The sequence below is a fragment of the Bos taurus genome, chromosome 27, assembly GCF_002263795.3.
Source record: "Bos taurus isolate L1 Dominette 01449 registration number 42190680 breed Hereford chromosome 27, ARS-UCD2.0, whole genome shotgun sequence".
NCBI classification, from domain to species: domain Eukaryota; kingdom Metazoa; phylum Chordata; class Mammalia; order Artiodactyla; family Bovidae; genus Bos; species Bos taurus.
Window position 1 is genome coordinate 34,721,378 of NC_037354.1, and position 26,762 is coordinate 34,748,139.

Below are 26,762 nucleotides of genomic sequence, written 5' to 3' on the forward strand. Positions count from 1 at the left end.
AGCCTTTCAAATATTAAATATAAAAAGCAATGTGTTTACTTACCCCCCACTTATTGTTCCCTCTTTGTTCCAAAATATCTTCATTTTATTCCATTTAAGAGCAATGATAGCAGTTAAAATGAAGAAAGGTAAGAGTACGTAGAAACTGATCATCAGGTTATTTTTTTGAGAGGCACGACGTCGTTTTATCAAGTATGCAGTTTTAGCTGAAGACATAACAATATCTTTTAACTTTTAAAAAATGATACATTTCAGTAATTTGAATTATAAAAATTTGGAATTCAAATAATATAATCATAGAATAAATAAATTTAAACTTAAAAGAGCTTTCCAAACTTCTGTGACTATACCCCAAAATATTTCTTTTAAAATATATAATTTAATCTTTATATGTATATTTAATGTTTATGTGTTACATTCTAATGTATTTCATTCTATCATACTATCATATTCCTATCATACTGCACTGCTACTTAGAATATATTAGGTTGATATTACCTAACAGATCTAATAGATTCCTCTATTTAAAAAAAGGAGCAAAAAAAAAAAAAAGCTCCCTGGGAGAAAGGAATGGCTACCCACTCCAATATTCTTGCCTGGGAAATCTCATGGACACAGGAGCCTGGCAGGCTCTATGGGGTTGCAAAAAGTCAGACACGACTTAGCAACTAACACTAACACTCTCGCTCTCAGTGTGGATTTTTTAGTTCCAAGTCACCCTTTGGGGAATGGCCTCATTTTACACTGCTTTGTGTAAAAATAAAGACTAGTATTTAAGACCAAAAAAAAAAAGAATTGTTTTAAAAATTATTTAGTGAAAATTACAGATAGAACTGAGGCTAATTAAAAAGAAACAGTAATAGTAGGTGAGGTTAAATTTACATAACAAATGATATAAAGTGATATTGTTTTAATTTTGATTGCATTAATTTAAAAAGTTGATATTCCTCTTGGTGTTACAAAGATATTGGATAAAACTAGAAAAGTAAATCTATTGGTCCAAATAATCAAAAGGAATAAACCAGAAAATTAAAATTAAAAAAATATAAATCAAGCAATCAGAATTACCACCAAACCAATTGTGATGATATTGTGTATATTCGTGGACATACTCAATTGTCTAAATCTTTGTGACCCCATGGACTGTAGCCTGCCAGGTTCTTTTGTCCATTGAATTTTTCAGGCAAGAATACTGGAGTGGGTTGCCATTCCCTTCTCAGTGGATCTTCCCCTCTCATGGATTGAACCCAGATCTCTTGCATCTCCTGCATTGGCAGGTAGATTCTTTGCCTATGCACTACCTCATGATATTAAGTGTAAACAAATTTAATGCCCTCTCAAGATGACAAGAGAATCTGTGCCACTGAAACACAGGTACAGTCCAATTATATGTTGATTCAAAGTAATTTACCAAGCTGCTGTATATCACAGAGAGCTCAGCTCGGGCCTGTGTGATGACCTAGAGGGGTGGAGATGAGAGGGAAGCTCAAGAGGGAAGGGATATATGTATACTTATAGCTAACTCATATTGTTGTACAGCAGAAACTAACACAACATTGGAAAGCAATTATACTCCAATTAAAAAATAAATTAAAAAGCATCTGGTTTTCAAAAACTTTTGTATATGAATCCAAATTTTATTTTCCCATATGTAGCAAGACATTTTAAATACCTTGCAACATTAAAACAAACAAACAAACAAAAAACAACTTTTAACGTATATGCAGAGTACATCATGCAAAATGCTGGGCTGGATGAATCACAAGTTGGAATCAAGAATCTCTTTCGCTGGGAGAAATATCAACAAGCTCACCTATGCAGATGATACCACTCCAACAGCAGAAAGTGAAGAGGAACTAAAGAGCCTCTTGATGAGAGTGAAAGAGGAGAGTGAAAAAACTGGCTTAAAGCATAACACTCAGAAAACAAAGATCATGGCATCTGGTCCTATCACTTCATGCCAAACAGAAGGGGAAAAAGTGGTAGCAGTGTCAGATTTTCTTTCTTTGGGCTCCAAAATCACTGGGGATGGTAAAGGCAGCCATGAAATTAAAAGGTACTTGATCCTTGAAAGGAAAGTTATGACACACCTAGACAGGGTATTAAAAAGCAGAGAGAGGGTGGGATGATTTGGGAGAATGGCATTGAAACATGTATAATATCATATATGAAGCGAGTTGCCAGTCCAGGTTCGATGCATGATACTGAATGCTTGGGGCTGGTGCACTGGGACGACCCAGAGGGATGGTATGGGGAGGGAAGAAGGAGGAGGGTTCAGGATGGGGAACACGTGTATACCTGTGGCAGATTCATGTTGATATGTGGCAAAACCAATACAATATTGTAAAGTTAAAAAATTTTTAAAAAAAGCTAAAAAAAAAAATAAAAAGCAGAGACATCAATTTGCTGACAAAGGTACATCTAGTCAAGACAATTGTTTTTCCAGTTGTCATGTACGGATATGAGAGTTGGACCATAAAGATGGCTGAGTGCTGAAGAATTGATGCTTTCGAGTTGTGGTGCTGGAGGAGACTCTTGAGAGTCCCTTGTACAGCAAGGAGATCAAACCAGTCAATCCTAAAGGAAATCAACCCTGAATATTCACTGGAAGGACTGATGCTGAAGTTTCAATACTTTGGCCACCTGATGTGAAGAGCCTACTCAAGCTGGGAAAGATTGAAGGCAAAAGGAGAAGGGGGAGACAAAAGATGAGATGGTTGGATTACTGACTCAGTGGACATGAATGTGAGCAAACTCTAGGAGATAGTGAAGGACAGGGAAGCCTGGCAGTGATGCAGTTCATGGGATCGCCTAAGAGTCAAATGTGACTTAGTGACTGAACAGCAACAAATCTAGAAAACTGCTGTATAAATCAAAAAATTTGGGAAACCATGGTTAAAATTAAGATGACACATTAAAATGTTCATGGCTAGATTTGAATTAAAAAAGCACATACAAAATTTTGATTGACAACATAATCTATAGCTGTGCTATTTATAATAGCACTACAAAGTGACAGTTTACATTTAATTAGGTAAAATAAAGTGAAAATGTTAGTTCCTTAATTGCATTCTCCATATGTCCAGTGCTTAATAGCCACATAGACAGTGGGGCTTTAAGGATACAGAAGGCTCTGTTGGAGCAGTGATTTAATTACTAACATTCATCAATTTCTAAATTCCAAAATCCATCATCGATACTTCCTCCTGGTGATAAGGCTATTTCCTCACAATCTGGGGGCACATATCCAACATCACAGTGACAATGTAAGCGAGTATTGCAAATCTGGAATGAAACCAAAAAAAGAAGACCATTTTATATGTCATATAAAATTTAAGTGGATTAGTATTGATTGTGAGCCAAAGCAAATGATTAAAGTAATGCAATTTGGTATGTTACAGGCTGTTTTTACTTTAATGTGGAAAATAAGTATAAAGATAAAATGCAATGCAAGAAATGTCCATTCAATGCTTTTTAAATGTTGCAGAGGGTTTCTCTAATTTATCTCTTCAATAAAAGTAGACAACATTCTTGATACACCTGAAAATATAGAACTGTCTCTTTTAAAAAGGCATAGAAATTATAAAGCTAAAAATTATAGCAGGAGTTGAAATTTATTATGAATTGTGCCAGATATTTATAAAACTGTTGTAAGAGTCAACTTTTATGAAACACGGGGAGAAAACTAAAGGGTGGAGCTTACTTATTCAGGTACAGTAAGAAAAATTGATTTTGCTAGAAAATAGGAAGGCTAGGCGGCTTCCCTGGTAGCTCAGCTGGTAAAGAATCCACCTGCAATGCAGGAGATCCTGGTTCAATTTTTGGGTTGGGAGGATCCCCTGGAGAAGGGATAGGCTACCCACTCCAATATTCTTGGGCTTCCCTGGTAGCTGAGACAGTAAAGAATTCAGCCTGCAACACGGCAGACCTGGGTTCAATCCCTGGGTTGGGAAGATGCCCTGGAGGAGGGCATGGCAACTCACTCCAGTATTTTTGCCTGGATAAGCCCCAAGGACAGAGGAGCCTGGCAGGCTATGATCCATGGGGTCGCAAAGAGTTGGACATGATGGCGACTAAGCGCAGCACAGCACAGGAAGGCTAGAATATATTTATAAATATGATTTTATGGATAAATCAAAAGATGGGTCAGAAGCAGATAAGGAATCTAGGGATAAATTCAGGCAAAATTAAATTGAAATTAAACAGGATGTGTAAATAGGAAGTAAATTTTGATACAAGACACACAGGTCAATTTTTCCAGGGTTACTATAGAAAATATGAAGCATCAAGATAATGGGAGATACTAACTATCAATAACCTCAGATATGCAGATGACACACCTTTATGGCAGAAAGTGAAGAGGAACTAAAAAGCCTCTTGATGAAAGTGAAAGAGGAGAGTAAAAAGTTGGCTTAAAACTCAACATTCAGAAAACGAAGATCATGGCATCTGGTCCCATCATTTCATGGGAAATAGATGGGGAAACAGTGTCAGACTTTATTTTTTGGGGCTCCAAAATCACTGCAGTTGGTGACTGCAGCCATGAAATTAAAAGACGCTTACTCCTTGGAAGAAAAGTTATGACCAACCTAGATAGCATATTGAAAAGCAGAGACATTACTTTGCCAACAAAGGTTCGTCTAGTCAAGGCTATGGTTTTTCCAGTGGTCATGTATGGATGTGAGAGTTGGACTGTCAAGAAAGCTGAGTGCCGAAGGATTGATGCTTTTGAACTGTGGTGTTGGAGAAGACTCTTGAGAGTCCCTTGGACTGCAAGGAGATCCAACCAGTCCATTCTGAAGGCGATCGCCCTGGGATTTCTTTGGAAGGACTGATGCTAAAGCTGAAACTCCAGTACTTTGGCCACCTCATGCAAAGAGTTGACTCATTGGAAAAGACTCTGATGCCGGGAGGGATTGGGGGCAGGAGGAGAAGGGGATGACAGAGGATGAGATGGTTGGATGGCATCACTGACTCGATGGGCATGAGTTTGAGTGAACTCCAGGAGTTGGTGATGGACAGGGAGGCCTGGCGTGCTGCGATGCATGGGGTCACAAAGAGTCGGACATGACTGAGTGACTGATCTGAACTGAACTGATATACATGTAACACTAAATATATCTATTTCCAAAAGTATGCAGTCTCTATCCAACATTGTAATAGCTTATGTTTCATATTGCAATTTTGTACAAAGTTTAAAAGTTTTTAGCTCATGAAGTGTGCAGTTATCTGATAGAATACCTAGAACATGCACACATGTATAAATAATGAAATTTGGTTTCTACATTTAACTGAAATTCTCCAAAGAAATTTCCACATCCATTAATCTGAAGCTTATTATTATCTTGTGGGATGTTATGATATGTATTTTAAAACTATACATAAAATAGAGTAACAATTACATACCCCATGTCCTTTGCATTTGGTAAGTGGGTCACAATCCTGATACTGTGTATATTGATGGATTGCCCTGCAAGCTCCATTGTCACAAAACTAAAATGATGAAACAACCAACAACTTTAAAGTCAGGAATTCATTGACTGTACTTATTATAAGAAATTAGATACACAATATGATATATACTTAGGATGAACTTGAATTTCATAACATCTACTCATTCTAATAAAAAACATCAAGTTTTCACAATAAGAGATTGCTTCCATTGAAGGAGGAGGCTTGTGAGTTTACTAATAGCCAATGAAAATTATTAAAGTATTGTAATTTGGTATGTTACAGGAGGTTTTTTATTTTAATGTGGAAAAGGATTTTAAAAATAAAATACAAGAAATGTCCATTCAGTGCTTCTCAAGTGCCATAGAGATTTTCTCTAGTTTGTCTCCTCAATAAAAGTAGACAACATTCTTGATACACCTGAAAACATAGAACTTTTCTATGTCTTTTCTACAAGGCATAGAAATTATGAAGCTAAAAATTATAGCTGGTATAAAAACAAAACAAGCCAAATTTTAATGAGCATTTGCAATGGGCCTTTGCACTTTCTATGCATTTTTATATATATGCTCACATAGACCTTGAGAGAGAGATATTTTTATCCACATTTTATATTTGATGAGAATTAAATGTACACTTTTTAGGGCATGTCACCACTGACTGACAGAACCAGTATTCAGTGCAAGAACTACTTTAATCATAGAGCCCACTGATCAATGCTCAATACCAGTGCTTCAACCAGTCATTTTTACATTCTTCTAACTTTAATAACAGTATCTCTTGTCTTTTACAAAAGCAATGTTCTCCTTCATACCTCAGTTTATCTATCTTTGAATTTGAAATAGAAATTATACCTAAGTCATAGGTTATAAGGATGAAATAATTTATTACACATAAAGGAACAAAAATAGTTTGGGACATAGCAAATGCTCACTAAATACAAATTTGTGTTTTAGTTATTTATTTAACCTGATTTTGATGTAGACTGCATGTTAATATTCCTCTATCAAAATTTTAATTTAATTTGAATACTCTGGGGGACATGTTCTAAGATTGTCTGCCCACTTTTCTCAAGTTATCTGAGAATATCCAACAGATGATGAAGTCTAGAAACATTCGTTATTTTCTATCACTATTGACAAGTAAATATATGGACAAAGGTCCGTCTAGTCAAAGCTATGGCTTTTCCAGTAGTCATATAGGATGTGTTCAGTTCAGTCACTCAGTCCTGTGAGTGTGTGTGTCCAGGTACATATATACTGGGATATGTGTGTGTACACATGTATATATATACTGGGGTGTGTGTGTGTGCACATGTACATGCATACTGGGATATGTGTGTCTACGCATGTGTATATATACACTGGGGTATGTGTGTGTGCCCATGTACATATATACTGGGGTGTGTGTGTGTGTGTGTGTGTGTGTGCACAGGTACATATATACTGGGACATGTGTGTGTACACATGTATATATATACTGGGGTGTGTGTGTGTGTGTGTGTGCACAGGTACATATATACTGGGATGTGTGTGTGTGCACATGTACATGCATACTGGGATATGTGTGTCTACACATGTGTATATATACACTGGGGGATGTGTGTGTGCACATGTACATATATACTGGGGTACGTGTGTGTGTGTGTGTACAGGTACATATATACTCAGATATGTGTGTGTGTGCACATGAACATGCATACTGGGATATGTGTGTGTACACATGTATATACACACTGGGGTACATGTGTGTGCACATGTACATATATATTGTGGTACACATAGATGTGCATATATATATATATACATATATATGCTGCTAAGTCGCTTCAGTTGTGTCCGACTCTGTGTGACCCCATAGATGGCAGCCCACTAGGCTCTTCCATCCCTGGGATTCTCCAGGCAAGAACACTGGAGTGGGTTGCCATTTCCTTCTCCAATGCGTGAAAGTGAAGTCGCTCAGTCGTGCCTGACTCTTAGCGACCCCATGGACTGCAGCTTACCAGGCTCCTCTGTCCATGGATTTTCCAGGAAAGAGTACTGGAATGGGGTGCCATCACCTCCTCTGATATATAAGTACATATACACACACACATAGTGGGGGTATACCCACTATGATACCTGATACCTATGACTCTGATACCAACCAAGTGTCCAAGAATTCAATTCAACTCATTCTGACATTATCTATCTGCAGTTAGAATCAAATTCCACAAGTTAAAAGGCTCAGTCCGACAAGACTCTTCCCCTTTCAGACACCAGATTCATGTCTTTATCCTTCTGACCAACTGGCTATATATTAGAGGAAAAGCGCGGGTGGCTGCGACCGGCGCACTGAAGTGCAGCCGAGAAGAGCTACCCCACATCCGAGGTCAGGGGCAGAAGCCGGGAGGACCCCATGCCGGAAGGGCAGTGGCCAGGAGGAGTTACCCCACGTCCGAGGTCAGGGGCAGTGGGTGAGAGTGCCAGGCTGCGATGGCTCAGGAACGACCGGGAGGAGCTACCCCACGTCTGAGGTCAGGAGCCGCGGCCAGGAGGAGCTACCCCGCGTCCGAGGTCAGGGGCTGTGGCCAGGAGGAGCTACCCCACACCTGAGGCCAGGGGCGGTGGCTGGGAGGACAAACCTCACGTCCATGGAGTGGTGGCTACGTGGGCGCAGGAGGGCCTAGAGGAGCTATCCCACGTTGAAGGTCAGGGAGGGCGGTGGTGAGGAGATACCCCTCCTTCAAGGTAAGGAGCAATGACTGCACTTTGCTGGAGCAGCCATGAAGAGATACCCCATGCCCAAGGTAAGAGAAACCCAGGTAAGACAGTAGGTGTTGCAAGGGGGCATCAGAGGGCAGACACACTGAAACCATACTCACATAAACCTAGTCAATCTAATCACACGAGGACCACAGCCTTATCTAATTCAATGAAACCAAGCCATGCCCGTGGGGCACCCAAGACGGGCGGGTCATGGTGGAGAGGTCTGACAGAATGTGGTCCACTGGAGAAGGGAATGGCAAACCACTTCAGTATTCTTGCCTTGAGAACCCCATGAACAGTATGGAAAGGCAAAATGATAGGATACTGAAAGAGGAATTCCCCAGGTCAGTAGGTGCCCAATATGCTACTGGAGGTCAGTGGAGAAATAACTCCAGAAAGAATGAAGGGATGGAGCCAAAGCAAAAACAATACCCAGCTGTGGATGTGACTGGTGATAGAAGCAAGGTCCGATGCTGTATAGAGCAATATTGCATAGGAACCTGGAATGTCAGGTCCATGAATCAAGGCAAATTGGAAGTGGTCAAACAAGAGATGGCAAGAGTGAATGTCGAAATTCTAGGAATCAGTGAACTAAAATGGACTGGAATAGGTAAATTTAACTCAGATGACCATTATATCTACTACTGTGGGCAGGAATCCCTCAGAAGAAATGGAGTAGCCATCATGGTCAACAAAAGAGTCCGAAATGCAGTACTTAGATGCAATCTCAAAAATGACAGAATGATCTCTGTTCATTTCCAAGGCGAACCATTCAATATCACAGTAATCCAAGTCTATGCCCCAACCAGTAACGCTGAAGAAGCAGAAGTTGAACGGTTCTATGAAGACCTACAAGACCTTTTAGAACTAACACCCAAAAAAGATGTCCTTTTCATTATAGGGGACTGGAATGCAAAAGTAGGAAGTCAAGAAACACCTGGAGTAACAGGCAAATTTGGCCTTGGAATATGGAATGAAGCATGGCAAAGACTGATAGAGTTTTGCCAAGAAAATGCACTGGTCATAACAAACACCCTCTTCCAACAACACAAGAGAAGACTCTAGACATGGACATTACCAGATGCTCAACACCGAAATCAGATTGATTATATTCTTTGCAGCCAAAGATGGAGAAGCTCTATACAGTCAACAAAAACAAGACCAGGAGCTGACTGTGCCTCAGATCATGTACTCCTTATTACTAAATTCAGACTTAAATTGAAGAAAGTAGGGAAAACCACTAGACCATTCAGGTATGACCTAAATCAAATCCCTTATGATTATACAGTGGAAGTGAGAAAGAGATTTAAGGGCCTAGATCAGATAGAGTGCCTGATGAACTATGGACAGAAGTTTGTGACATTGTATAGGAGACAGAGACCATCCCCATGGAAAAGAAATGCAAAAAAGCAAAATGGCTGTCTGGGGAGGCCTTAAAAATAGCTGTGAAAAGAAGAGAAGCAAAAAGCAAAGGAGAAAAGGAAAGATATAAGCATCTGAATGCAGAGTTCCAAAGAATAGCAAGGAGAGAGAAGAAAGCCTTCCTCAGCGATCAACACAAAGAGATAGAGGAAAACAACAGAATGGGAAAGACTAGAGATCTCTTCAAGAAAATTAGAGATACCAAGGGAACATTTCACGCAAAGATGGGCTCGATAAAGCACAGAAATGGTATGGACCTAACAGAAGCAGAAGATATAAGAAGAGGTGGCAAGAATACACAGAAAAACTGTACAAAAAAGATTTTCACGACCCAGATAATCACGATGGTGTGATCACTGACCTAGAGCCAGACATCCTGGAATGTGAAGTCAAGTGGGCCTTAGAAAGCATCACTACGAACAAAGCTAGTGGAGGTGATGGAATGCCAGTTGAGCTATTTCAAATCCTGAAGGATGATGCTGTGAAAGTGCTGCACTCAGTATGCCAGCAAATTTGGAAAACTCAGCAGTGGCCACAGGACTGGAAAAGGTCAGTTTTCATTCCAATCCCAAAGAAAGGCAATGCCAAAGAATCCTCAAACTACCGCACAGTTGCACTCATCTCACATGCTAGTAGAGTAATGGTCAGAATTCTCCAAGCCAGGGTTCAGCAATACGTGAACTGTGAACTTCCTGATGTTCAAGCTGGTTTTAGAAAAGGCAGAGGAACCAGAGATCAAATTGCCAACATGCTCTGGATCATCGAAAAAGCAAGAGAGTTCCAGCAAAACATCTATTTCTGCTTTATTGACTATGCCAAAGCCTTTGACTGTGTGTATCACAATAAACTGTGGGAAATTCTGAAAGAGATGGGAATACCAGACCACCTGACCTGCCTCTTGAGAAATCTGTATGCAGGTCAGGAAGCAACAGTTAGAACTGTACATGGAACAACAGACTGGTTCCAAATAGGAAAGGGAGTACGTCAAGGCTGTATATTGTCACTCTCCTTATTTAACTTATGTGCAGAGTACATCATGAGAAACGCTGGACTGGAAGAAACACAAGCTGGAATCAAGATTGCCGGGAGAAATATCAATAACCTCAGATATGCAGATGACACCATCCTTGTGGCAGAAAGTGAAGAGGAACTAAAAGGCCTCTTGATGAAAGTGAAAGTGGAGAGTGAAAAAGTTGGCTTAAAGCTCAACGTTCAGAAAATGAAGATCATGGCATCTGGTCCCATCACTTCATGGGAAATAGATGGGGAAACAGTGGAAACAGTGTCAGACTTTATTTTTTTGGGCTCCAAAATCACTGCAGATGGTGACTACAGCCATGAAATTAAAAGATGCTTACTCCTTGGAAGGAAAGTTATGTCCAACCTAGATACCATATTCAAAAGCAGAGACATTACTTTGCCAACAAAGGTCCATCTAGTCAAGGCTATGGTTTTTCCTGTGGTCATGTATGGATGTAAGAGTTGGACTGTGAAGAAGGCTGAGCACTGAAGAATTGATGCTTTTGAACTGTGGTGTTGGAGAAGACTCTTGAGAGTCCCTTGGACTCAAGGAGATCCAACCAGTCCATTCTAAAGGAGATCAGCCCTGGGATTTCTTTGGAAGGAATAATGCTAAAGCTGAAACTCCAGTACTTTGGCTCCCTCATGCGAAGAGTTGACTCATTGGAAATGACTCTGATGCCGGGAGGGCTTGGGGGCAGGAGGAGAAGGGGACGACAGAGGATGAGATGGCTGGATGGCATCACTGACTCGATGGACGTGAGTCTGAGTGAACTCCGGGAGTTGGTGATGGACATGGAGGCCTGGCGTGCTGTGATTCATGGGGTCGCAAAGAGTTGGACACGACCGAGCAACTGAACTGAACTGTACTGAACTGATGGCTCCCTCTATGGTTTGATAATTTGCTAATTTGGCTCACAAAACTCAGGGAAAGACTTCACTTATGTTTACTAATTTATGGGAAAGAATATAATTCAGGAACATCCAAATGGAAGAGATGCACAGGTCAAGTTATGTTGTTGGGCAAGAGGAAGTGTCATTGTCTCCATGTCCTCTCCAGGCACATCCTCATTACAACACATTGCGTTCACCAACTTACAAACTATCTTGAGTCTAATCATTCAAAAATTTTTACAGAGTCCAGTTTCCAGCCATATCATTCCCTTTATTGATGCTGTGAGTGGAGCTTAAAGCTCCACCCCATTAGTCAATTCATCTTTCTGGTGACCAGCATACTCTGAAGCATCAAGAGGCACCACCCTGTTACCTCATTAGCATAAATTCAGATTTCTTTGGATGAATCTCATTATGAATACCACCAAATATTCCTGTCAGGAAATTCTAAGGTTTAGGAGCTCAGGGCCAGAAATCAAGGGAAAAGCCCAAATTAATTTTCTTGTGTGTGTTAAACCACATTATACTATTATACCATTACATTACTTTTTTTGTATTTAATGAATAATTAAATTAGTTAATAATTTTACATATTTACTCTGCCATATTTATGGTAAACGTGATTGCATTGTGTTTTAAATGATGCTTAGAGGGATGACATATTACTTCATAATGCAGTCAGCATCAGTATGTTTCTTTGTGATTGAAAGTGAAAGTTGCTCACTCTTGTCCAACTCTTTGCCAGCTTCATGGACTGTAGCCTGCCAGACTCCTCTGTCCCTGGAATTATTCAGGCAAGAATACTGCAGTGGAGAGCTGTTCCCTTCTACAGGGGATCTTTCCAGCCCAGGGGTCAACTGTAGCCTTCCAGACTCGTCTGTCCATGGAATTCTTCAGGCAAGAATACTGGAATGGGTAGCCTATCCCTTTTCTAGGGGATCTTCCCAACCCAGGAATCGAACTGGGGTCTTCTGCATTGTAGGCGGATTCTTTACAAGCTGAGCTACCAGGGAAGCCATTATATTTATGTGAGACTATCTTTTGCCATTCTGAGATAAGGTTACTATTCACTTCCAATTTCCTCTATTCACTTTTTTAAAATACTGTATTTTAATGTAATTATTTTAATTAAAATGTGAAATAATTGTTTCCGTTTTTACTTTCATATACTAGCTTTTACTGGCACTGTTTTAAAAAAATTATTTATGTTTATCAAAGTACTTAAGAAAAATACATAAAATTTAAACTCTGTTTTATTATTGTATCTTGTAGAAGGTCCAATTTTAAACAAGTATGTTTTTGAAGAAAGAACTATGAGAGTAGGCTAATGAGAAAATATTTTAGTTTCATTTCCATTTAATTCTAGTCAAATACTGCAATTTGACTAATTCTAGTCAAATACTGCAATGCTAAATGTTGGCTTTTTTTTTTGTTTTCCTTGTTTTTCTCATTATTCAGTTTGTTCTGACCCATTTTTTTCATGTATTATTTGATACTTTTTGTTCTTTGATTACACAAACTGTCACAGACCAGATCCTTGCCTACTCGACAAGTTTATATTCTCAAATGTGACAAAACAAATTCAACTAACTATAGCAAAATTCACAATAAAAAGATAGTGAAGTAAAGGTTCCTTTAGCCAATAGAAAGTGACCTTTTAATTTTACAATGATATAGTAACCAAAATTTATACCATTAATTACAAATTAAAAAATTTTAAGCTCTTTCTCTCTCTCTCTCCCTCTTTCACACACACACACACACACACACACACACACAGACATCCATACACCATGTATAGAATCAAGTAAAAATTTTATTTACCTTATTTTCATCACACATGCTTCCATTAGCTGCAACAGTAGGGTCTGGATATCTACGGGTTCTTAGATTTGCTGACATACATATGTGGCCTCCAAGGTAGGTATATTGAACATCAATGTCATTCCTTGATACTATAGCTGAATGTGTCCAGTGGCAAACTAACTTTCCACAAAGATGTTGGCTATCAAGAAAGGGAAAAAAAAAAACCAAAACACAAAACTCTTAATGACCACAGGTCTCTTAGAGACACAAGAGATTAGATAAAAAAACAGTACCAAATATGAGGATAATTCAAAATGTTACTGAGATCATAACACCAAAGCTATTCAGAACGTACACCAACTAATAAAGTGCAACATATAAATTAATCTATATAAACCAGGTTAATCTTTCATTTGCATTAAGTGAGTCTTGGCAGTATACAAACACACAGACACTCACACAGGCATTTGAAAAATGTATAAATTTCTAAGTACATACTGAAAAAAACAAGTTCTTCCTAGACAGTTTCCAAAATCATCGTCTTGATAATTCACTTCTTCTGTACACTGATAACTAGATTCTTTAGCATCTAAAAACATAAACACATTTCCAATTACTCATCTTTAAAAAATTAAAAACTAAAACTGTGGTAAATTAATACTGAAATATCTAAACAATAATGCCTCGTCAATGTCATCTCTTACAAATTTCAGTATTGTCTATTGGCTACACAAGAAAAAGAAACACTTACTGAAAACTACCCACTTAAGAACAGGAGAGCTGGTATGTTAGAGCAGAAATAATTGAGAAATCCTACAGTCTTCTGCACTCTCTCATCTTCAATTCTAAATTCCACTCACTTTCTCCCAACCACCTCAAATTTGACTAATATCCTATTCATTTTCTCCTGTTCTTATTGGGTCTGTTTTACCTCTTGACGTAGTTCAAAGTTACAATGATTTCAATTTTATGTTCGAATTTGGATTTAACAAACAGTCCTTTTTATTTTGGTGTTTTACTGACTTTAGAAAAAAGATAGCTTAAAAATAAAGCTCAGAGGAAAAGATAAATTATTACATTTTCCAAACAAAGTGACGCACTGCTTTGTTCTATCTTGGCATATTCCTCTAAAGCAATAGGAAGATTTATTATTGCACGTTTGTAAGTCGGCAGCTCTCATATCAGGTACACAAAATTCAGATATCCCATTGCAAAATTCTGGAAAATCACATGGATCAGTGCTTCTCCTACACTCTGTTCCTCTATCAAGTATCTGTGAGAAAAGGAAAAACACATATTTGCTTTGAAGTAGTATGCTGCTGCTGGTGCTAAGTCGCTTCAGTCGTGTCCGACTCTGTGCGACCCCAGAGATGGTAGCCCACCAGGCTCCCGTCCCTGGGATTCTCCAGGCAAGAACACTGGAGTGGGTTGCCATTTCCTTCTCCAATGCATGAAAGTGAAAAGTGAGAGTGAAGTCGCTCAGTCGTGTCCGACTCTTAGCGACCCCATGGACTGCAGCCCACCAGGCTCCTCTGTCCATGGGATTTTCCAGGCAAGAGTACTGGAGTGGGGTGCCATTGCCTTCTCCCTGAAGTAGTATAACAAATGTAAAAAAATTAAATAACAGCATTGAATTTGTAGCTATCATTTTCATTACCGTTATGTTTGTAAGTATTTAAACTATAAATCTGCTTAAAAGTTCTGGTGAAATAGTTTGGAAAGAACCCAAATGCCCCCTAATATGTAAACAAACTGTGGTATGGACAATGGAATGTGTTCAGCCACATAAAGGAATGGAGTACTGATGTATGGTACAAGGTGACTGAAACTCGGAAACACTGTATTTAGTGAAGAAACCAGACACAAGGTTTCCCACTGTATGGTTCTAGTACTATGAAATGTCCAGAGTAGGGAAATCCTTAGAGACCGAATGCAGTGCTGGTTGCCAGGAACTGAGGGGAAGGGAGAGAGGAGAGCAGGTGCATCATGGGTTGGGGTCTCCTGTTTGGGTGAGGAAGCGACTGTGGAATCAGGTCAAGGCGGTGGCTGCACAACACTGTGAATGCGCTGAATGCTACTCAGCACACTAAATGCACTTTAAAATGGCTAACTTTTCACTGTGTGACTTGAGCTTCAATTTAAAAATGGCCCTAGTGAATGTTCTCTTAGTTACAGTGCTTTGGTTATCCTGAGTATTCACTTCAAGATAAACAGAAAATATCTGAGATAACACTATGCATATCTGTTTTTCAACTTTTGATTCCTGGGGACTAATCCATTGCACTCCCAAAATATTTTAACTAACTCAGATGCTGGTCTTTCCAGGTTTCTAAAATGTTTCTTAGTGGACACCCTTGTCCTTTTTGCCCTTCAAGTAATTTCCTTTCAGGACTAACTCCACTTCTACTATGAAACTGCTTCTGATTCAGGATGACAATCAGAACACTTCTCCCTAGACACAGTGGCGGGAAATTTAACTTAGAATGTAATGGTAGGTCAGGGCTTCTGCTGCTGCCAGGGCTGGACATAGGTGTTGTTGGGAAAGAGGGGATCCCTCTGCTCTTCTGAAATACCACATAGTATAGACTAGAAAAGCCAGGATCTGCACTGAGCTATCAGTACTGCACACAGGAAAAGCTTGTCTGAGAACTGCCAAGGAAAAGCAAGGATATCCAACTGACGTATAGCACAAGAATCTTGTTGCTCCTGTTTGAAACAGATTCACTTGAGCATGATGCTGAACTCATGTCGTATGTAAGCTTCCTGAGTGCTTGTTTCTTATTCTTTGCTCGTCTGTTCATCATCAAGATACAACTGACCCATGATAATTGCTGGTGTGCAGTACCAGACACAGCTTCTTAAAACTTCAGAGAGGAAAGTCTGGGTACTGGCTAAAACATGTTAGTCCCTGTTATGTGTCGGATAATAGCACGTTAAAGTATTGGTATTCCATATCTTTGCACTTGGACTTGTGTCCATCTAAACTGAAAATTTATAAGAAAAAAAAAAACAAAACGCTGGATCAAAGCATTACATTTCAGACCATGTCAGTGGAAAGTAGGATGGAAAGTAGACAGATAAAAAAATAAAAAGCCTTTTAAGGTTATGGTCAGTAATGAGAGGCACCTGCAACCCTTGAAAAGACAGCAAAAGCTATATTTTATGCTATAATATGTTAGAAATTTAATGGGAACTAACATAGGACATTGAAGCATGCCTCAAGATTGAGGAGGAAAGTCCTGGGCAGATGGTGGTGGTGGGTATATTCCCAGAACTAGAATTGAGTCACAGGTGCCTTCAAGTGTGAAAAATGAAAAGGCTGTCCAGGGCTACCTTCTACAGACCAATAAATGCAGTCCTGGATGTTAAAAACAGAAGGTGATAGCTGGAGTTACAGGTTTTAGTTGGAACTTCTTTACAGATTTCACTGCTGTTACCCTGAATCTCTCCCTAGAAACTTACACTATGAATTTTCACTGGACCAAATGCAGGAATTATCTCTGTTGCAAAGAATTATCCTTTGAGATGTAGGTTGAGGGCAATGGTGGGTGTGTACTAAGTCACTTCAATCATCTCCAACCCTTTGTAACCCTGTGGATTGCAGGGGCCAGGCTCCTCTGTCCATGGGATTCTCCTGGCAGGCAGGCTCTTTAGCACCACCTGGGGAGTCCAGATGGAAATGGACTGTTTAGAAAATTCAACTGTTCAGTCTCACTGATTTGGAGACGGAGACAAAGATGAGAGTTCTGGGGAAGGAAAGAACAACACAGTTTATTGCTAAGAAGTGGAAACCCTAGCCTGGCCTCTACATTAATGTGCCTTGAAACAAATGAACATTGGCTTTAAGAACTAGCCCACTGAGTGAAAAAGAGCATGCAGAGAACAGGGTGAAACGGTGTGGGGAGAGATTGTCATTGGCAGTGGAAAAACAGACCTGACGACAAAACCTCTAATCAATCAGCATTCACGTGTGTCATAGCCTCCCAATTTGACACACAAAAAGGTGAGCTGCTAAAATGAAGCCCTCCCCAGAATAGAGATTTTACCCAGTCTCCTATCAGAGGTGGCTATGAAGGAAAATTGAGGGGAAAACTGCCCAAGGGAAGTCAAGGATTCAGTGAGTGATTGACAAAGTTAATCTTCAGTATTAGATATGCTACATATTGCTGACTATTCCCTATGAATTCCTTTTTTTCTGCTACTTCCAAAGTGAGGGGTTACTAGTATAATTGTCTGTTTATTCAAATATTGTATCTCAAGTGTGTGTGGGGTGGCTTACTCATAATTTTGTCATAAGTAGATTGTGAGGAGCTACATTCAATTATGACCAAGAGGAACTCACAACACCCAAACTACCTGAAGTTGTTTTCTGAGTAGGGATTGAAACAATAAGGTTAGAGGTAGGGCTAAATAGTTGATTGGAAAAGATCTAAAGACCTCTCAATTCTGAAATCAACTGTGTATGAATCAAGAACATACAGTAATATATTTGAAAGATGAGTAAAAATTATGTGAAAAAAAGCTAAAAAGCCCACAAAAGCAAGAATTTCATGGAGGAAAATAAGGCAATATTCTGAAAACTTACCATACAAGTTTTTTTTCCACAACATGGTCCAGAACCACAGTCTGCATTTCCAATCAGTACACAGTTTAAAGGATTACAGCATTTAGTATGCTCACAATTCTGAAAGCAAAGGCAATCAAGTTAAATAATTTTGAACTAAATCATTTTACTTATTGTCATAATATCTTAAGACATGTCTCTACATCACAGTATAATTTTTATATCTGTATCTATTTTTAGCACCTCTTCACCTAGACAATGTATTTTGATATAGAAAAAAGTGGTAATGAAATCATTCATGATTCTATGCTGAAGATTTGACTGTTAAAAATGTAATGCAAAACCAATACAATATTGTAAAGTAATTAACCTCCAATTAAAATAAATAAATTTTTATTTAAAAAATGTAATGCAATTTATTTCAATCTTTTTGTGTTCATAAACATATGGACAATAAATTTTGAGATTTTTTTTTTTTCATTTGTGTGTGTGTGTGTGTATGTGTGCGTTACTTGCTCAGTCGTGTCCAGCTCTTTGTGACTCCATGGGCTGTAGCCTTGCGAGGTTCCTCTGTTCATGGAATTCTCCAGGCCAGAATACTGGAATGGGTAGCCGTCCCTTCTCCAAGGGATCTTCTTAATCCAGGATCGAACCTGGGTCTCCCACATTGCAGGTAGATTCTTTACCGTCTGAGCCACTAGGAAACTACTTATCTGTCTTATCAATTCTCCTCAAGATGTTCTGTGACTATATAAGTGTTTTTGGATGTGACAAAATAGAGGTTTCCAAATAACAACAGCATATTGTGGTTGTGTCATTTCAAAGAAATTTTTTTCACTTTTTAGCTCTTGTATATTAAAGATTGATTCTAAAAGTTATTAGTTCAAAGAATTAAAAAGTGTTAAGAGCTCTTGGAAGGAAAGTTATGACCAACCTAGATAGCATATTCAAAAGCAGAGACATTACTTTGCCAACAAAGGTTCATCTAGTCAAGGCTATGCTTTTTCCTGTGGTCATGTATGGATGTGAGAGTTGGACTGTGAAGAAAGCTGAGCGCCAAAGAATTGATGCTTTTGAACTGTGATGTTGGAGAAGACTCTTGAGAGTCCCTTGGACTGCAAGGAGATCCAACCAGTCCATTCTGAAGGCGATCAGCCCCGGGATTTCTTTGGAAGGAATGATGCTAAAGCTGAAAGTCCAGTACTTTGGCCACCTCATGTGAGGAATGGACTCATTGGAAAAGACTCTGATGCTGGGAGGGATTGGGGGCAAGAGGAGAAGGGGACGACAGAGGATGAGATGGCTGGATGGCATCACTGACTCGATGGACATGAGTCTGAGTGAACTCTGGGAGTTGGTGATGGACCGGGAGGCCTGGCGTGCTGCGATTCATGGGGTCGCAAAGAGTCGGACACGACTGAGCGACTGATCTGATCTGATCTGATCTGAAGAGCTCTTTCATAATACACATTTATTTCCTTCTTTTTATAGAGTTTAGTTAGTGTAAGAGTGATATAAGACTGATAAGTAATATATTTTTAATTTTATTTTTAATATAAACTTATTTTAATTGGAGGTTAAACCAATACAATATTGATAAGTAATATTTTAAAATGAATAAAGTGAATAGGCACAAATAACTAAGTGTTTATATCTGTTTCAATTTCACATATCTTCACAATTTAGTTTATTTCATATGTTTATGCATCCTTTTTGTTGAGATATTCTATTTATTTCCTTTATTTCTAAGCACTTTTGTATTAATAATATTAGCCCCTAGCCACTTATATATTTTATATTGTTTTGCAATTTGTCATGACAACTTATTTCTATTTTGGCAGGTTTTAAAAATATTTTTATTACTGTGATATTGCGAAATCTGAAAATTGCCACTTTTCTTTTTTGATTTGTTCCAAGAGCTTCTGTATAAAATTTTCTTCCACATTAACCCCAGTAAATATGTGAAGGTGTAAAATGTTTCTGTTATATATATAAATATATATCTACATATATGTATTTTTATTTTACATTAAGTATTTTGAGTAGTATGTTGTAAATGTAACTATAAGTGGAATATATCTGTTCTGCTAAAATTCTTATAGAATAGTAATTTATTAGATATTTTATTATACCTGGATACTTGTCCTTTATAAAATGAAACATAATGCAGTTACACTAATGGCATATTACTAAAGTATATCCCAAATTCTATTCTTATTTAACACTTGTAATATCTATAAGAATCAGATAATAATCATTTTTTCTTTTTCATGTTTCATTATTAAGAAGATTGTGTTATGCTTCACAATATAAACATGGCAATGAAAAACAGCAAGTGAATTTAGCGAAGATGGAATATTAAACCCTCACTAAATATTAATAGTGTGGAAAATAAAACAAAAATTAGTGACGTGATAGCCTAATATCGAAAATCTAGAATCAAAGAGAGAGCCTACAGTAGACAGTGTATTTTGACAGCACTCAATGTATAATGGAAATCTAGACTAAAGACCTAGATTTGCCAACATCCACTGGATCATAGAAAAAGCAAGAACTCCAGAAAAACATCTACTTCTGCTTCATTGACTACGCTAAAGCCTTTGACTGTGTGGATCACAACAAACTGTGGAAAATTCTGAAAGAGATGGTAATACTAGACTACATGACCTGCTTCCTGAGAAATCTGTATGCAGCTCAAGAGGCAACACTTAGAACCAGCCATGGAACAACAGACTGGTTCAAAATTGGGAAAGGAGTACGTTAAGGCTGTATACTGTCACCCTGCTTATTTAACTTATGTGCAGAGTACATAATGAGAAATGCTGGGCTGGATGAAGCACAAGCTGGAATCAAGATTGCCGGGAGAAATATCAATAACCTCAAATATGCAGATGACACCACCCTTATGGCAGAAAGCAAAGAACTAAAGAGCCTCTTGATGAAAGTGAAAGAGGAGAGTGAGAAAGTTGGCTTAAAGCTCAACATTCAGAAAATTAAGATCATGGTATCTTGTCCCATTACTTCATGACAAATAGATGGGGAAACAATGGAAACAGTGAAAGACTTTACTGTTTTGGGCTCCAAAATCATTGCAGATGGTGACAGCAGCCATGAAATTAAAAGACTCTTGCTCCTTGGAAGAAAAGCTCTGATCAACCTAGACAGCATATTAAAAAGCAGAGACATTACTTTGCTGATAAAGGCCTGTGTAGTTAAAACTATGGTTTTTCCGGTAGTCATATATGGATGTAAGAGTTGGATTATAAAGAAAGCTGAGTGCAGAAGAATTGATGCTTTTGAACTGTGGTGTTGGAGAAGACTCTTGAGAGTCCCTTGGACTGCAAGGAGATACAACCAGTCCATCCTAAAGAAAATCAGTCTTGAATACTCATTGGAAGGACTGATGCTGAAGCTGAAACTGCAATACTTTGGCCACTTGATGCGAAGAAATGACTCATTGGAAAAGACCCTGATGCTGGGAAAGATTGAAGTCCGGAAGAGAAGGGGACAACAGAGGATGAAATGGTTGGATGGCATCACTGACTCGATAGGCATGAGTCTCAGCAAACTCCGGGAGTTGATGATGGACAGGGAAGCCTGGCGTGCTGCAGTCCATGGGGTCTCAAAGGGTCGGACACAACTGAGTGACTGAACTGACTGAGGTGGTTTATATGCTCAAGAATATTCATAAAAAGCAACTCCAAAATAAGAGACGAGAGTTGACCAAAAATAATAACACGACACTGGAATGTAACAGATGTGGTGATGCATTTATTATAATCCATGAACCTATCAGTTCAGTTCAGTTGCTCAGTCGTGTCCGACTCTTTGCAACCCCATGCACTGCAGTGTGCCAGGCTTCCCTGTCCTTCACCATCTCCCAGAGCTTGCTCAAACTCATATCCCGTGAGTTGGTGTTGCCATCCAACCATCTCATCCTCTGTTGTCCCCCTCTCCTCCTGCCTTCAATCTTTCCCAGCATCAGGGTATTGTGAGTCAATTTGTTTGCATCAGGTGGCCAAAGTATTGGAACTTCAGCTTTAGCATCAGTCTTTCCAATGACTATTCAGAGTTGATTTTCTTTCGAATTGACTGGTTTGATCTCCTTGCAGTTCAAAGGACTCTCAAGAGTCTTCTCCAGCTTTATAATTCAAGAGTATAAATTCTTTGGTATTCAGCCTTTATGGTCCAACTCTCACATCCATACATGACTACTGGAAAACCCACGGCTTTGACTATATGGTTCTTTGTGGGCAAAGTGATGTCTCTGTTCTTTAATTCAATTTTGTGAAACCAAGCTAAAATAAATGAAGTTCCCCCGATGCAAGGACTGAAATTAGAAGATGAAGATGTGAACAACAGCATACATTTAATAACTCAGTGATTTAAATCAGTCACTTTAAAGGAATTCATGGATAATTTAGGTGATAATTATACTACTGTTGGAATTGATGTTTATGATACAGAAAGATGGCTAATATTTACACAGTAAGGAAAATCTTCATTCAACCCTGGGCTGCATTTACCCTATTCTTAAATTGTTCAAATTCTGGATGAGCCAAGTTATCACATGCCCCCCATCTTAGATGTTTGACTATATGGAACAATTGTTTTTTCAAGTTTTCCCCCTTTATGTCACATCTACATTTGTGAGATTACGTGACAAACACAAAAACAAATATCAGTCTTTTCCACTAACCTCGATGGAACCACAGTCACATTGTTCAGGTGGCTCCAGAACTCCATTGCCGCAAATGGATTGTCTTCCTTGGGGAACCACTTTTGGAACTGTTCGATTCTGAAGACATTCAAATTTAGGCTGTGAAGTTGTATGTTTAAATTCATCTATGCTGCAACTGCTAAAAAACTTTATGCCATGGGAACGTCTAAAATTAAATTGTATTTCTTAGTTAAAAGGAATGAAATCACTATCAAAGTAACACTCTTCAATAACATGCTGTGAATTATTTACTTCTTCATTAGAGATAGCCAAGAAATGGAGAGTGCTTTATTTTTAATTCAATTAGTAATAAAAGAATAAGCTCATTTCTATTCTAATTCAGTATAACAGATATCTAATAAGTAGAGGATGTTAATGAGGTTGCATAATTGAGGACATGTTAAACAAAACAGTGCTTGTTGACAAAAAGGCTCTATTTAAGTACAACTTACTGTTTATTACTTTGCTTATTATTTACAACACTGTCAAGATTATAATCATTATAGTAAGAACTAATTATTATTAAGAAAATGATACATACTAGGGATAATATAGAAAACTGAAAGAATAAACACAATGTTTGATTGAATTAATTAAAAGTCAGAATTATTTTTATTTTGGTAACAAAATTAAAACAGCTCAGCATGAAGTATATAGAACACATAAACCCTAGATTCTCTCTAGTTTGATATTTCTATATTTCTAGTACACTGTTTAATGGGTTTTTGTTTAAATTAGTAACAAACTCATACTTAGAGAAATGACATGAGAAACAAATTTTGTTTCCTAAACGAGTTGAATAATAATAATTTTAATGTATAACTCATATAGAGAACTGAATTCTCTTAAAACAGACCTTCAATAACAGGAAACAAAGATATGTTGTTAACATCTAATTCTTTTATCAGGTTCAAATTTCTCCTTCATCACGGTACTGGCACTCTACATTAAAAAGATCCACTTCAGAACCAACCACTGCCTTTAGTACTCCTATCGCCTTAGTTTAGTTGACTACACTTTTTTGTGGCATTTCTGACATTCAAAAGTTTTATAGTCTCAGGTTGATTATTTGGGAAAATGTGCCTCAGTTTAGGTTTGTGAAATGTTTCCCAGTACTTAGACTGAGGTTATGTATGTTGTTAAATGCATCACAGAAGTGTTGCTGAGTCTGTCTGCTCCATTGCATCCTAACAGCACACGATTCCAACTTGTTACGTTTTTGAAAAAAGTCATTTTGATTAGGTGATTAAAGTCTATACTCTAACATCTCTTTCTCTCCTTATCTCTTAATACTTATTTGGGGAGAAGTTTTATGTATATATATCCTTCCTAGTTATATTTTCAATATATTCACTATGTATATATATCTTTTATAACCTTATTTTAATATATCCATCAATATATTTATTCACTTCAAAATAATATTTTCATGTATTTATATGAATATGGACTCAAATTTTCCTAGTACACTAAAAGGTGTTTTAATCATTAACATTACATATGACTTTCAGATTGTCCTAGATTTGCCTGTTGGAAGACTCCTTCAAACTATTTTGTGTCCATGAGGCACATATCCAAATTCTTTGAACATCTTCTTATATTCTGACACAAATGCTCATGGCTTATTTGTATCTTGTCTATCTTAGTCCTGGAATCAGGCACATGATGTCTCCAACTTTGTTCTTTCTCAAGGTTATCATGGCTATTCAGGGTCCATTCAAATTTTAGGATTGAATCACTGCAGATGGTGATTGCAGCCATGAAATTAAAAGACGCTTACTCCTTGGAAGGAAAGTTATGACCAACCTAGATAGCATATTGAAAAGCAGAGACATTACTTTGCCAGCAAAGGTCTGTCTAGTCAAGGCTATGGTTTTTCCAGTGGTCATGTATGGATGTCAGAGTTGGACTGTGAAGAAAGCTGAGAGCCGAAGAATTGATGCTTTTGAACGTGGTGTTGGAGAAGACTCTTGAGAGTCCCTTGGACTGCAAGGAGATCCAACCAGTCCATTCTAAAGGAGATCAGCCCTGGGTGTTCTTTGGAGGGAATGATCCTAAAGCTGAAACTCCAGTACTTTGACCACCTCATGCGAAGAGTTGACTCATTGGAAAAGACTCTGATGCTGGGAGGGATTGAGGTCAGGAGGAAAAGGGGATGACAGAGGATGAGATGGCTGGATGGCATCACCAACTCGATGGACGTGAGTTTGAGTGAACTCCTGGAGTTGGTAATGGACAGGGAGGCCTGGCGTGCTGCGATTCATGGGGTCTCAGAGAGTTGGACACGACTGAGCAACTGAACTGAACTAATTTTATATCTGGGAAAAGTATCATTGCAATTTGAATAGGGATTATATTGAATGTGCAGACTGATTTGGATAATATAGATTTTTGCTGTTCAGTCACCCAGTTGTGTCCAACTCTTTGCAAATGGCAAAACGCCAGGCCTCCCTGTACCTCGCCATCTCCCGAAATTTGCCCAAGTTCATGTCCACTGTATTGGTGATGCCATCCAGCCATCTCATCTTCTGATGCCCTCTTCTCCTTCTGCCCTCAATCTTTCCCAGCATCAGGGACTTTTTCAATGAGCTGGATATTAGCATCACATGCCCAAGATACTGAAGCTTCTGCTTCAGTTTCAGTCCTTACAATGAGTATTCAGGGTTGATATCCCCTAAGATTGACTGGTTTGATCTTCTTGCTGTCCAATGGACTCTTTAGCATCATTTCTTCCACAGTTTGAAGGCATCAATTCTTTGGTGCTCTGCCTTCCTTACGGCCCAGCTCTCACAAGTATAGATGACCTGTACTTGTCATCTACAGCCCTGTCTATACAGACCTTTGCCGGCAGAGTAATGTCTGTGCTTTCAACACACTGTCTAGGTTTAACATAGCTTCCCTGGTGGCTCAGACGGTAAAGCATCTGACTGCAATGTGGAAGACCTGGGTTCGATCCCTGGGTTCGATCTCCAGGGAAGATCCTCTGGAGAAGGAAATGGCAACCCACTCTGGTACCCTTTCCTGGAAAATCTCATGGATAGAGGAGCTTGGTAAGCTATAGTCCATGGAGTAGCAAAGAGTTGGACATGACTGAGTGACTTCACTTTTTTTTCCCTGCTTAGAAGCAACTGTCTTCTGATTTCATTGCTCCAGTCACAATCTGCAAAGATCTTAGGGCCCAAGAAGAAGATATCTGTCACTACTTCCACTTTCCCCCTTGTATTTGCCATGAAGTCATGGGGCCAGATGCCATGCTCTTAGTTTAATATTTAATTTTAAGCCAGCTCTTTCACTGTCCTCCTTCACCCTCATCAAGAGGCTCTTTAGTTCCTTAGTTCCTCTTAACTTTCTGCCGTTAGAGTGGTATCATCCATATATCTGAGGTTGTTGATATTTCTCCCACCTATCTTAATTCCAGCTTGTGACTCATTCAGCCTGGCATTTCTCATGATGTGCTAAGCGTATAGGTTAAACAAACAGGGTGACAGCAGACAGTTTTGTCATACTCCTTTCTCCATCTTGAACCAATCAGTTGTTCCATACAGGGTTCTAACTGTTGCCTCTGGACCTGCATAAGGTTTCTCAGGAGACAGGTAAGATAGTATAGTATGCCTGTCTCTTTAAGAGCTTTCCACAGTTTATCACGAACCACATAGTAAAGGCTTTGGACCAACTGATGAAACAGAGGTTAATATTTTTCTGGAATTCCCTTGTTTTCTCTCTGATCCAGCGAATGTTAGCAATTTGATCTCTGGTTCCTCTGCCTTTTCTAAACCCAGCTTAGATATCTGAAAGTTCTTAGTTTGCATAACACTGAAGCCTAGCATGCTAGATTTTAAGCATGACCTTACTAGCATGGGAGAAGAGAGCAATTATCCTATGGTTGGAACATTCTTTAGTACTACCTTTCTTGGAAATTGGGGTAAGGACTGACCTTTTCCAGTCCTTATATGGATAGTTTAACAATATTAATTCTTCCAGTAAATAAGCATGAAGTATTTTTTGTTTCCTAGCATATTATTTCATTCCTTTCATCAATGTCTTATATTTCTCAGTACACATCTTTCACTTTCTTGGCCTTTAAATTTATTCTAAGTAATTTATTCTTTTTGATGCTATTGTAAATGGGATTTCTTTC

At 38.6% G+C, this 26,762-nt stretch overlaps 1 protein-coding gene across 6 annotated transcripts in view; it reads right to left on the minus strand.

The window, feature by feature from the left end:
- The window catches only part of ADAM3A (ADAM metallopeptidase domain 3A (cyritestin 1)), a 114,374-nt gene that overhangs the window by 13,137 nt on the left and 74,475 nt on the right, over positions 1-26,762 (minus strand). For 4 of the 6 annotated variants that reach the window (XM_024986153.2, XM_024986156.2, NM_001098166.2 and 1 more), the window contains 8 exon segments: positions 22,604-22,790; positions 17,926-18,024; positions 14,418-14,613; positions 13,839-13,929; positions 13,359-13,539; positions 5,407-5,493; positions 3,162-3,285; positions 44-206 (listed from right to left, as the gene is read on the minus strand). In XM_024986153.2, coding sequence (XP_024841921.1) covers positions 44-206; positions 3,162-3,285; positions 5,407-5,493; positions 13,359-13,539; positions 13,839-13,929; positions 14,418-14,613; positions 17,926-18,024; positions 22,604-22,790 — 1,128 coding nt within the window. 6 annotated transcript variants of the gene reach the window in all.